The following is a 13,901-nucleotide window of genomic DNA, read 5'->3' as shown; positions in this document are numbered from 1 at the left end:
CTGGTTATTGTTGTGTTTATGTCAAAATAATGTTTATCAAACGTTTTCACATCTTTGATTTTGTGATTTACATGCCAAAATGATCACAATTCATTTGGGAAAGACAAGTTCATTTTACAGGCTATGCATCATCAGCCCGTGGAGGTCTGCTCGCAGTTGCGTCTATTCGGACATTGGACCTCCCGGATTATGATGATCATTAACTGCGATTAGATCGTTCTGATTAATGACTGACCATTAAGACGTGTTTCTGATAAATATTTAAATGTGCACAATAATAACCTTTCACATTGTAATCATATTTTTATTTGTTATCTTTTGCGTATGTGTGGCTGCTCCGTGTGTGTCAGAGCAGAGTGCACGCGCGTTGTGCACCCACCTAGAGACGCATATTACTAACTTGTTTAACAGCGAAATACTGCGCCGTTGACTTTAGACCAGGTTTTTGTTGGTCACTGGCGCATTTGCTTTTTAAGTCATCTAACTAGCAATGCGCCATGACTGTGGCTGACCACTCCTCATTTTTAGACCAACACACTCAGAGAAGCGCAAGTTCATTTGCTAGTTAGACGAAGAGGGCGCAGCACATGAAAATGACAACTGCGCCTGCGCTTTAGACCATCTAAATAGGGCCCTTTCACCCAGGGGAGAACGGTTGGATATGTGTGTGTGTGTGTGTGTGTGTGTGTGTATGTGTGACATAACATGTTTTTTCCTGTGTCTTGAAAAATGACAATTTATACTTATATAATATATACATATATACTTATATATATATACACATATGATGAGTGCAGGCCACAGTAGCACAGCACAAAGTACAGTCAGGCACCAATCTGCTGTTTTGTTTGGATTCTGCATCCTCAACGAAAAGCTGGGAAATATCTCAGCTCTGCATTCCCAGCCTAAAGTGGAAAATATCCCCGTTCATTCTCAGCCTGGAAGACGCTCTCCAGCAGCAGCAGCAGCAGCAGCAGCAGCAGCAGCACAGATTCAAATCCCAACGGAGCAAAATTCCAAAACCATAAGACATTTACAGCATCTTAAACCTCCACATGTTGCTTTATGTTCTGGTTTGACATGTGGTAAAGCTGAAATAAAGACCACTTTGAAGAGCAGATTCAGATATCAGGATAAAGACAGGAAGTACATCATTGTTATTTTTTGTTGCTAATACCAGGGGCTGACTGTCTCCACTATAACCTTGATGTCACAGCGCCAACGCCAGCCACAACAACAGCACTGTGACTATAGTTGCGACCACCACCCCCACCAAGACCTCATCCAAGTCAATGCCTCTCTATCTGTCGTCCTCCTCCACTTCACTCCGCTTTCCATAACATCAGCGCGTGGAAACGACTCCTAAATGTCACTTTTATTCCCGGGAATGAAGGCTTGATTTATGGCTGCCTGGCACAGGACCAAGGACAAAGGCAAGAGAAGGAAGGGATAAACACTCTCATCCCACTGAACACGAGGGTCATGCACCCCAGCAGTCATTTTCCCTGATGTCTGTCAGTTAAATCTTTCCTGAGAAAGAAGGAAAAGAACTGACATGGGTCTCTTTCTGTGATGTATGAAGGAGGCAGCTATTAAAGTGATTTCCTGAACACAACAACAAGCCTGTTTTTCACCATCAGATAAACCAGCACTCGACCCAGAATTCACAGGGTCAGATTAAAAAGTCTGATCATGAGTGGTGTATACCACGCAACCGCAATGTCACCAGTTTGAGTCCACCCAGGGACTTTTGTTCATCACCATCTGGTACGCTGCTGCTGCTGCTGCCAAGGACAACAGCAGAGTGCAGCGTATCATTTGCTCTGCGGAGAAGGTGATTGACTGCAATGTACTGCGACAAATTTTTTGTCACTCTCGACTAGCAGAAGGCTGAGGTCCATCAAAACCTCACGCCACACAGACCTAGTTAGCAGCGCTGCTCATTGGACGATTACAGCTAGTAACACGGCATTTCTGCAGAAACACATTGGTCACCTCTCTAGTTTCCACCCAGATTGCCCAGGTGAGCAAGCAGCTTCATTTGTAGCCACAAAATCCCTTGAGCACTGTTAACAATGTTAGCACCACTAGCTGTGCCGACACTGCTAACAATAGCCCCTTTTACACTGCCAGATTTTAGGTGAATGTTGGGCTGTTTTGCCGGCAAGCTGCGAGCGTTTAGACACACAGAGCTGGATTGGCGAGTTGATCCGAGGTGCTCGTAGGGTAGTCATATTGGCGGAACCTTTTTGGTTTAAAAAGAACGAGGTGGCCTTCCACAACAGGAGGGGCTGTTGAAGACTTGTGGGAGGAGCTGTTGATGAGGAGGGGCTGTTGAAGACTTGTGGGAGGAGCTGTTGATGACGCTGCACGTGCGACCCACTGGCGGGGATAAACAGGAAACAGCTGATAGCAGGAATTAGCGAGCAGCTAGTAGCNTACTGCCAATGCTGAAAAAAGACTGATTGGGCTTTCCTGCAAATTTGCACAATTTCTGTTTAAAAAGGGCTAGTAGTTAAAAATGCTAAAGGGATTTTGCAGCTGATAATTGAGCCGCTTACTCACTGGGGCCATCTGGGAGGAAACCAGAGGGCGGTCTTTCATGTTTTCACAGCAACACTGATGGGTTAGGACGACGGTACAAGCTAATGTTAGCTCCTTTCAGACCCAGATGGGGAGAGAAGTAAACTGCAGAGTAGCAAAATTAGCCTACAGACCGACATGGGTAACCGCCCAAAAATAACTGTAACACTTTCAAAAGATTTGTTGAAGATTTGGGGTTTATTTCTATGCTACATAAAGAGAATTCAAAGTCTCTCCATGAATTATTACCTCTAGGGAAGAGTGAGAAAACACATTTTTGTAAAGTGTGTGTGTGTTTTAATGCACAGGATGACGTGGAGATGGTCACATGACAAGATGCCGTGCCGAAGCTCCTGGCGTTCACGGAACAGACCTGTTAAGCAACCTTGAGAAGGAGCATTTCTGTTAACAACAAATGCACGACTGAGTGACAGGAAGTGGCATCGCCGGACAAGACAAACAACGAGACGGGAAGAGAGCGCGACCAACGGCAAACAGCAGGAAGCATGGCCCGGGGGAGTCCTCCAGGTTGGGCTCATGAACTTCTAAAGCAGTTTGCTGATATAAAAGACTCATTTGAACAAAAGTTTGATGCACTGAACGAAAGACTGAAATCTCTGAAAAAAGTATTTGCCTTTTGAAATGCATCTGCAGGACGAACACTGCTCAAAAACTTCACCAAAGCACAACACAGGCTCTTATTTTTGTCCAAAAACTGGGCTTCTGCAAGGACTTTTTGTTGCCATGATAATAATATAATGAGATACTATCTAAAGGCAGGAAAAAGAATCTTGAGAGAATTAAAAAATTTTGCAATTTATTCTGAGGGTGAAATAAACCCTCCACAGTAAACCAGAATCCACCAATTCAACGAGGGAGGAGAGTGAGAACAGTCTGACTCAGTGTTTCTTGGACCGAACTCATCTGGGTTCGTTCCTCCTTAGATCAAGTGCAGAGAGAGAAAATGTGTGTGGTTAGTGTGTGTGTGTGTGTGTGTGTGTGTGTGTGTGTGTCTGCGCCGTGCTCATCCCACCAAAACAACAGGTGCAGTTGACACCCAGCGTGACCGTGTGGGTACAGCAACCATTAACCATCAACGCCCATTTTCACACACACATTAAAGTCTTAAAGATATTAAACTGTCACATTCCTGTTTGGGAACGAGCTTCAGAAAACTTTTTTGTACCATCAAAAGTAATCCCTTTAAAAGGCCGGTGAGTCACTTCCACAGCAGATGGGTCTGTTTGATTTCTCTAAGTGGGTCGTTAACAGGCATTTGACTTATTTTGAGGTTATTTCGACTATTTTATTAAAACTTTTAGACATTTAAATGCTAACTGGAATTTAAAAAAGACTCAACAATGAAAACGCGGGAACAAAAAAGTTTGGTTACATGTTTTGGACGTGAGAAACTTTTGCTTTGGACCAAAGTCACGATGTTTGTATCATTCCTAATTTCAGATCTAATGAACCTGAACAGAGAAAATATCCAGAACGCAGCAGGTGCTTTCATTACGTCAGCGACTAAAAACAATAACCAGCTGTTAACCAGAGCGTCACACTGTTCTGATCTGTTGGTGGTCTCATTAAAGCCTCAGTTATTCTCACCCGTGACTCCTCGCTGTTCACCCAGGGCAGGGAGTCGGCCTTCTTCACGGAGCTGTCGCAGGAGTCGTCCAGGCTCTTCATCGTCTTGTACTTCCTCATCGTCAGGCTGTCCACCACCCAGAACATGATGGACTGCAGGAGGAGCCGGAGAGACAAGACTAAGGTTACTAAAGCTGCAGGGATGAACTTTAGTCTTATTAGAAGACCATAACAAGTAGGGCTGTAGTCTCCTGGTCGATTATTTGGTCGCTATGCTCTCGGTGTTTTCAAAACACCCCCATTGTTTACGCTACGTTAAACCTTCCCACCCTCGCGCTCAGCGTCACGGTGACGCAGACCTCCTGTCTGTTTCTGTAAGTAAATATCGCCAGTAGCTAGGCCAATTTACAAAAAATGAAAATAAAAAATAAAATGCCATAGGCTTGGGCTAATAACGTTAGCGTCCAGATAAAGACAAGTGTTTGTCTGTGAATTTGTGTACTTGTGTTTGAAATTGTCTCTATTAAGCCATGTTTAATGTGAGTTTAATGTGTGTTTAATGTGTGTTTTGAATCAGCTAAACTTTACAGCACTTCACACAGTCCTCCACCGCCGACTAGTGTTTTGGAGGTGTAACTGCACACAGACACACCACCGCAGAAGTAAAAATAACGTGCAGATTTTTTTTCCCCACGACTAATCGATTAGTTGAAGATTATGTAACATTTCAGTCGACCAAGATTTTTTTTGGTTGACTACAGCCCTAGTAACAATACACTGTGAGGTAATGTGACAGCTAGCTTAAGGAAGCGATCCTCACGTTCACTATGAAGGGCACAATGAGCATGACCAGCACCAGCTCCAGCTGAGGGTTAGCAATGTAGCTCAGCAACACCTCCTGCAACTGGAAGAGAAGAGAGGGAGGTTTAAGATCAGGCTGGTCAATCACATACCTCCAAATTATTTATGTTTTACTGTAATTTAGGATGATATCGCAATAAGATAAATGTTGCTATAGAAATAAATCTGAATGAAATGGGTCATAACAGTGTAAAACAAACACAAATTGGAGAGACGAGACGTGACTCCCAACTATCCCGCACCAGAACAAAGTACGCTAATAATAATAAGACTAACATTTATAATCAACATTTGTCAAAGAGCACGGAGACGATCTTTAAACAAAGGAAGCAGGGTCTCAAAACAACACAGAGCTTCACACAATTAAACTCTCATCGTTATATAAATAAATAAGAAATAAACAAATAGCTGGCCCTTTCATTCCTGAGAAGGCCATCAGTTGCTATGGCGAAGGCTAATTTGAATAAACAAATATGATCTCCGAAGTCATGCAAACAAACTGTCCTTTAAATACATTAACATTGACTCCATGTTTCCTTTAGGATCAAAAACCAACTCGTTTTTATCCCCTGCTTGTTTATTGTTTTTTTCAAACAAAAGAGAAAATAGAAAGGAGAGAAGATTGTTGAAATCTGCAGATCATTCTCACATAGTCTTGGTGACCTGGCCAAGATCGATTCAGGATGTTAGTCACAGTAACAGGAGTGCAAACCTGTTTTCAGCTGAAGTAAAGTGGGCTCATTTGTTCATGAACTGACCACGTTAAATCAAATCCAGTCACAGTCTCGGATGCTGCTCAGATTCTACCATTTCCTCCTGTGTGTTTGGCAGAAAATCTACAAGACTTTTCCTCGTGCCAGATGTATCATAATGCCACAGGACCCCATGTTTCCCACAGGACCTGAACGCAGCACAAGTAGCTGTATGTGCTTCTTACTTTGGACCATCCGGGGACGAGCAGCACCAGGCTGATGACACCTTTCTCCAGCACCATGATGAGCAGGTAGACGCCACACTGACCGAGCCATGCTGCTGCCTGAGGAGGGTCACCTGGAGGAGAGAGGTCAACAAACATCTGTGAAATGGCTAAACACTTCACTATAGAAGATTTCAAGCACAGCCAGTCTTCACGTTCAGGTCTTAAGCAAAAGCAGGTCTAAACAAAGAGATGTTTTCGTAGTTTTCTCTGTCTTTTTAACATATGAAATCATTTATTATGCTCCAAATGTAAAGACTGTATACAGTATTTCAGTTTATAGTATTTCTTTTGGCCCACCATTTTTTGATTTCATTTCAGAAATTTTGATGCGTTTTTTTTTTTTTTTTAATTATAATTATTTGAATTTAATTGATTATTATTTTTCATTTTCTTATATTATTTATTTTGGCCCACCAGATTTTTTTTAAATTTTCATTTTATTTGAGGGAAAAAAAATCATTTCATTTTAATATTATTAATTTTGACCCATCAGATTTTTATTTTATTTATCAATTTTGATGAAAACACAAATTTATTTATTATTTTTATTTTACTATATGTTTTGACCCACCATTTAAAAGAAAAAAATCATTTTATCTGTTCTGATGAAAATTTATTTAGCAATTATTTTATTAAAGTATCTATTTTAACCCAGCAGATTTTCTTAAAATTTCATTTGATTAATTGATTTCTTCTTATTATTTAATTTTATAAAATTATTTATTTTGGTCCACAAGAATTTTTTTAAACATTAATTTTATTCATTTTGAGGAAAATAAAATATATATATATCATTTCATTTTAATATTATTTATTTTGACCCATTAGATTTTTTTTCGCCCAATTTTCATTTTATTTACTTTGATGAAAATCAAAATTTATTTATCATTTTATTTCATTATTTATTTTGGCCCAGCAGATTTTTTTTTATTTTTCATTTTATTTATTTGAATAAAACTAAAAAATTATTTACCATTTCATTTATATAATTTATAATATATATCTATATATATATCTATATAAAAAATTCTCAGTAATTAATTTTATTTTGAGTTTCTGAACATCTCAAACCTGTTTGTACTGTGCAAAACTCCTTGTAGTAAATTTTTGCATGACACATCCAGGATAAATCAAAGTTGATTTCATTTTGTTTGCAAGAATTGTAGGTTATGGTTTGTGAGGAAACCCTAGATTCATTACAGTTTGCATAATAAGAAGACACTTGAAATATATAGGCAGAGGACAGTGGGTCACAGGTGATGATTCAGAAGGATTACTACTGTATGAGCCTATACACTGAGTTTAGGGAAAATCCATAATTCCACTGTAAACAAGCTCCACTTTACAGACACTTCACATAAATATGTCAAGATCAAAATTGCACTTTCGTACTCTATTTCAATATAAAACTGAAAGCATAACTGCTCTGCATCTTGTGCAGGATCTTAACCTGAACCTTTCCTAAAGATGTTTTGCACAGGTGTCTCAGCAGGGCAGACACAAAGGAGGACAAGTCTGTCATTAGGACAGGAAGAAGGGAGGAGGAGGACACAAAGACAGACAGAGAGGAAAGGAGGGAAATAGAGGGTTGAAACAAGAAGTTAAGAAACTACTGATCAAATATAAATTGACCCTGATCATTAAAGAGGGCTGACATGGAGACGTGATCAGCCTCGCAAGCTGTTTCCTTGAAATTTTCCATCACAAAAGAGAAGAACGCAAAAGAAAGAAACAACAGTAGAGTGAAAGAATGAGCGTAATAACTGGCGAGGAGTTAATCCCCCTCTGAAGCTACTGGGAATGTTTTCCAGACGGGGCTGCAGCTGGAGACGCTGGCTCTCCTCCCTGTCTGCCTCCAGTGGGTCTCCAGCGCCCTCCGGTGGCAGAAACAAGAGCTGCAGCTTGGTGCAATTTTCCAAGGAAATTCGCACGTACAACTCACTCTCAAAATGAATTTCACTCACCATATTCTCCGAACATGAGCAGCGTCCACTGCTTGTACTCCACTAGTTTGGACACCAACTTCACAGCAAGCCAGATGACCAGCATCCCCAACGTGGCATCCAGCAGGAAGTTCATCAGATATCTATGGTAAAGGGGATAAATTGCATTCTCAGTGGCAGCCAAATACATCTCATCATGATTTGTTTGTGCTGATAAGTAACTCACAGGGAGCATGGGTCCTCTTTGGTGAGCGTGGACAGGAAGACGTTGGCAAAGTGGATGAAAAGAGCACCGATGGCCTGTTTGGACGTGTCGAAAAACCTGGAGAAGAAAGGAAAGGAACCAGTATTGGAGAATGTGAAGCTTTTAATTATCAGGGTTGGTTCATTTGATCAATCCCTGAGAGACGTGAGGGTTCAACTAACATTTTCTTTACTTTAATAGACTTTACTCATCGACGTAAGTGTGTAAAATGCAAGGATGTTGGGCAAAATAAAGTAGACAAAGAGGAAAGAAGAAACATTTCTGACCAGATTCTCCACGGTCGTCTGATCCCAACCGGCTCCCGGAACCTCTTCACTGCAAACAAAAAAGCAAACCAATCAATTAATCAATAACCTTCCCACTAGGAGTACGTTTATCCTGCAAAAACCGTAACACAGTTTCTTTGCCGTTTCTTTGTTTGTTTGACCTTCACTGTGAGCCTCATCTCTGCGCAGGGCTGCAGGGCTGCAGGGCTGCAGGGCAGAGGGGGAGCGAGGACACATGAAGCACACACGTTCACGTGTTTTTTTTTTCTCCACGCTGCCACAACACTTCATTCCTCCCCACCGGGCTCAGGGCGAACAGATGCCCACTGTTCCTCTATCTCGCCATCTAACAAGGTCAGAGAATGTGACTCGGCATGTGAAAACAGGAGCGAGGCTTCCTGCAGACATGTTTTACATCTGTAAACTCATAGTAGCAGTGGGGTTTTTTTTAGAGCGCAGCATAACTATACACACTTTTCTACACTTTATACTGCAGTTTTCAAACTTTTTAAACCATTTAAAGTGGCTTCATATGGATTGCTTAAAGGCTGAAACAATTATTATGGATTTAAATAGTGAATTAATCATTAAAGTCGTTCATCAAGCTCAATATTTGCTGATTCCAGCTTCTTAAAAGGTGAAAATTTGCTTGTTTCTTTGCATATCTTCTGGTTTTGGACCGATACTCTGACAAGGCGAGTTATGTGAAGATGCACCCTTGAGGTCTAGGAAATTGTGATGGGTGTTTTTCATGATTTAAAAAAAACAAAAACAAAAAACAGCAACCAACAGTTTAATTAATAATGAAAACAATCATTAGCTGCAGCCCTAGATCACTTACACGTCTACCTTTCTCAAAACTTCAGAGGGTGTGAGGATGATGGTGCCAAATTCCTCTCATGATAGACTGGAAAAACAGGCATTGCACAAACCACCAGATGTCAGAGTACGTATCCAAACATTTGCTCTGAAACTCTGTCAGCTAACAAACTTTCCTCTGCACAAAAATCCTCAAATGTGACGTTTTTTTAAACATAAAACTTTGCATTAAATAGCTGTGGTATCTGCTGGATGTTGAGTCTTTATCAGGACTCTGAATGCAGGAGCGATGACGAGTCAATGGAAGGAAACTCACAAAAATAGCTTTGAGGAAGAGCACTCTAAACACAGATAAGTAAAGGGATGCATGGTGCAGGCACAGCTCGGCTGTGACTTGGCATACTGCCACTTAATGCTCTGCTGCACACAAATAACGCGGTATAAATATTAACAGATGCATGTGCTTCGACCAAGAGGGACACTTGCAAACATGCTGTGAATGGGAAAAAGGGGGGGAAGAGAAGGTGGCGAGGTGGGAGGTATCGATTTCTCTACTAATAAGTAACTGAGTGGAGGTTAGAGCTCATTGATCTCGCTGCCCCCTCAAGGCCTGGCCTAATTCTGCAACACTTCACCGCTCCCAGGCTTCAGCTGCTCTGAACCCGGCTGCTTGATCAGCTGATGAAATCCCCATGACTGCACTGACCTTTTAAACCTACACTCTAATTATTAGATCATACGCCGACACACTCATGAAACAAGTGGATGCTGCACAGGATGCATTTCAGTGCAGTGCTTATGTGAAGTAATTGTCAGAATATGTTTTTTTAATCAACTGACAGCCAAGACACCTGGTGGCTGACTGATAAACAAAACCTTAAACTTAATCCAGGAAGTCGTAAGTAAATCATCACCTGACATATGACTTTGAATGCCTGTGCATTAAAACAAACAATACAGAGCTCCTAAATGGCTCCAGGGCTCCTGTTTGACTCAGCACCAACCCCACCTTTCAGCTTTGACTGCCACACAAGTATTAACTGTTGCCTGTGGTGCCAAAACTGCTCAGATGCCCAACATTCTCCGAGTCAGCTGCCACAGAATCACAAGTTATTTAGCAGTCAATAGCCATTGTTCAGAGTTAATCCACACTGTGGTTGGGAAGGAGCATCTTGTTTTGCTGTTAAGGGAGGCACCTGAAATTCAGATATACTTCACTTGTGACATAAGGCTGCATCACAATTAAAAACATACAGACAGATACTAACTCTGAAGGTAAAGTTTATTTAAATCAATTGTGGCATTGCTTGGCTGGCACCCAATGCTATGTTTGCTGAATATTAAATCTCAATGAACAAACATATGGAGATTTTATCAGTATATTGTTGGCAGGTGTTTTGGGAATTAAGGGACTACAACAAAGCCCTGAATCCAGAAAGTGCCATTCTGTCATGGCTTCCTATGGCAGAATCCCCATGGCAGACCTTGCCTTAAAAACATGGCATTTTGTGATACTGCTTTGCTTACAGGCACTCATACTGGTGTGGCAGGCATAACTTGATAGTCTATGGTTAACTTGGGTCTAAATGGCGAATTCGGCGTATCGATATGTCACAAAATGAGCCTAGTTTTATTACAATATGTACTTAATGAATGATTGGTACCAACCGCTTCCGCTCTTTGCAGCGGTCCAATCTGTGGACGTGGACGGTGTTCATGGCGTTAACAACTAACAATTAAGCTTAATTATTTCGTAATTTGTTACATTTACAGCATTTAGTTCATGCCGAATTTTAGACAGAACCCTTATTAGTTAGGTAATGTATAAAACTGATGAACTTGGGTTTGCGTTTTTGTCGAGAAGCACCGCAGTGTTAAATTAGCATATTTTTCAATGGAGTTCGGTGCCGAGCTAATGAGGCTCCGCGAAAACAAACGTCAACAGAACGCCACGTGGACTAGTGCAGCCTTTTAAACGCTGGTTTCTGCACTTTGAGTTTCGTTCACCTTCTCCTTGTATAAACACACAAAAGACTGAGATATTTAAGATGTGTTCAGGAACAAGGTGATGTTAACACTCACACATCAGCGTGCTGAAGGCAACGATAGCCAGGAGTCCCTGGATCAGGACGCCGAACCTGTCCGTCAGGGCTCCGTTGTCGCAGCCGTGAGGATTCGCCTTGTTGATGTCGGACATGTTTGTGACTTCAAAAACACCTTTGTCCAGGAACCTCTTCACCAAGAAGACCCCGCTGTATCCGTACATGTCCATGCTGAGGCGATAAAAACAACACGGAGACAAAAGGAGAACTCCCTCGGTGCGCTAAAAGGGCTTAACCTTTCTTTACCGGAGAAAAACAAACCGCCAGATTTTCAACTTCCGGTTTCTGATTCAGGGTGAAGTTTTCCGTCAGTGTTCCCAGAAGATGATGCTACATCTCATGATGCAAAAGCAGACAAGGGCATCGATTATCTGACTCATATCCATGTTTATGACAATGAAAACACCAACTGTCAAGTAGCTAGCCGAGATGGAAAGTCTGTCTTCCGGTGAAAAATATTTCAAAATAAAAGACAGCAGCTTGGCAGAAAAACAAAGGGATGGGCTACAAACTGTCAAGCGACACCCTGTTTCCCAACGTGTTCCACAAATATCACATACTACAGTTTCAGAGATCCTGACCTGAGGGGCTGGATTAGTCCTTACCTACAAAAGTAACTCAAATTAACACCTACAGCCGGAAGAGACTCAAAATGACCAAAAAGAGATGCAAATGAACTGCAGAAAGACAAACATACGTCAGAGAGACAAAATAACCACAAAAGGGGAAAAACAACATCTAAGAGACAAACAATGACAGAATAGAAGGCACAAAATTACCTCAGAGACATAACATTACTTCAAAAAGATGACATGACTGAAGAAACACAAAATGACATCAAAGAGATGCAAAACCACAAAAAGAGGCAAAACGACTACAAAGAGATGCAAATTATTAGCCTACAAAGACAAACAACAACAAAAACAGTTAAGAAAAAGAGAGGCAAGACTTACCACCATATTCATTTTATGTATCTTGAGGGGGAAAAAAACATCAAATAATTTCATTATTATTTATTTTGGACCACCAGCGTTTTGTTTTATTTTTAAAAATTGATTTATATCTTGGAAAATAAAACATATATATTTACCATTACATTGTAATATTATTTATTTTTGCCCCATCAGAATATTTGTTCATTTATTAACTTTGATGAAAATAAAAAATATTTATTCACCCACCATTTTTTTTTTTTTTTCAATTTTCATATTATTTATTTGTGTCGTTTTTACTTATCTATTTATTTTGAGGGGAAAAAATATATAATTTCATTTTAATATTATGTATTTTGACCCATTTCTGGGTTTTTTTTTTTCATTTTATTAATTTTGATGAAAATAAAAAACATATTTCATTTTATTATACTACATATATTTTCACCTACCATTCTTTTCAATTTAATTTTTTTTTTTGTTTTGATGAAAATCAAAATCAGACACACTACTACAAAAATATGACTACATGACTACAAAGAAACAAAATGTCCTCAAAGAAATGCAAAACCACAAAAAGATGCAGAACGACTAAGAGATGGAAAATGACTGAACACAAAATTATTAGCCTACAAAGACAAACAACAACAAAAACAGAAATAACAGAGTTTAAAAAGAGAGGTAACACCACCACAAGATCTGTAGTCCCTTTCACACTGCCTGTTCAGAGCAGGAATGAAGATGGGAAAGCGCCGGCTCTGACCACCTCGAATTTACGACAGAAATTGAAGAATATCTCCGCACAAAATTCTAAACTAATGTTAATGATATTAGACATGGACCCATTTCAATTGTCTTTTCTTAGTCTACTGGTATCTGATCTTAAAATTATTTTGTCTGTTGCCCTTTGAATGGTTTTGTCTGCAGGTGTTTATGCTGCTGTCTTGCTCAGGTCTTGCCTATTTAGGCAAACTACAATAAAATAACGTGATCAAACACAAAGAAAGCTAAGTATTCTTTTTTTCGCTTTCCTCCCTTTTATTGTGAAGTAAAAATGACCAAACTTCCGGTTGCGGTTGGTCTGGATTGACGCCGGTATGTGCGGCTTTCAGCAGAATTCCTTGAATGTGCGCGAGACCGCCTCAGAGCCTCTCTGTTTGTGCGTGTGGCACTCGGTCGTGCGCGAGGCAAATCTGTGCCTCACGTGAAGATGTAATAAAGGATATATGTTCAAGTCCACAGTGTGTCGGGTAACTTACAACTCACTGTGCTCTGTATGTATGAATCACCATGAGAGGCTATGTGATTCCTAATTACTAAATTACCTGCGTGGTGCCAGTGTAGAGACGTAGAGAGGATTATACAGCCTAACTGAAGCCACACAGGTAGGAACAGAGCCAACATGGAGGCTTACAGTACTGTATACAGCTCAGTGAAGACGGTCAGGGATATCATTGGTTGTCCAACTGCTCTGATTGGTTTAGTTTCAAAGGCTTCAAAATGTTTTGGGAAAATAAAAGTCAGGTTTGATTTTGGGTCGTTTCAGACACATTTGTCATGGCAT

The 13,901-nt window shown here is 40.5% G+C and overlaps 1 protein-coding gene across 1 annotated transcript in view; it reads right to left on the bottom strand.

Moving 5' to 3' along the window:
• The window catches only part of tmem110l (transmembrane protein 110, like), a 17,628-nt gene extending 5,789 nt beyond the window's left edge, over positions 1-11,839 (bottom strand). The window contains exons 1-7 of the mRNA XM_050036367.1: positions 11,386-11,839; positions 8,485-8,533; positions 8,180-8,275; positions 7,975-8,096; positions 5,969-6,081; positions 4,991-5,074; positions 4,192-4,323 (exon numbers count right to left, since the gene is read on the bottom strand). Of these exons, the coding sequence (XP_049892324.1) occupies positions 4,192-4,323; positions 4,991-5,074; positions 5,969-6,081; positions 7,975-8,096; positions 8,180-8,275; positions 8,485-8,533; positions 11,386-11,575 (786 nt within the window). The 5' untranslated portion in view covers positions 11,576-11,839. The remainder of the gene's footprint in view (positions 1-4,191; positions 4,324-4,990; positions 5,075-5,968; positions 6,082-7,974; positions 8,097-8,179; positions 8,276-8,484; positions 8,534-11,385) is intronic.
• Positions 11,840-13,901: the final 2,062 nt, after the last annotated feature.

This window comes from Epinephelus moara, chromosome 23, assembly GCF_006386435.1.
Source record: "Epinephelus moara isolate mb chromosome 23, YSFRI_EMoa_1.0, whole genome shotgun sequence".
Classification (NCBI taxonomy): domain Eukaryota; kingdom Metazoa; phylum Chordata; class Actinopteri; order Perciformes; family Serranidae; genus Epinephelus; species Epinephelus moara.
This window is presented reverse-complemented; position numbering and strand designations above follow the sequence as displayed.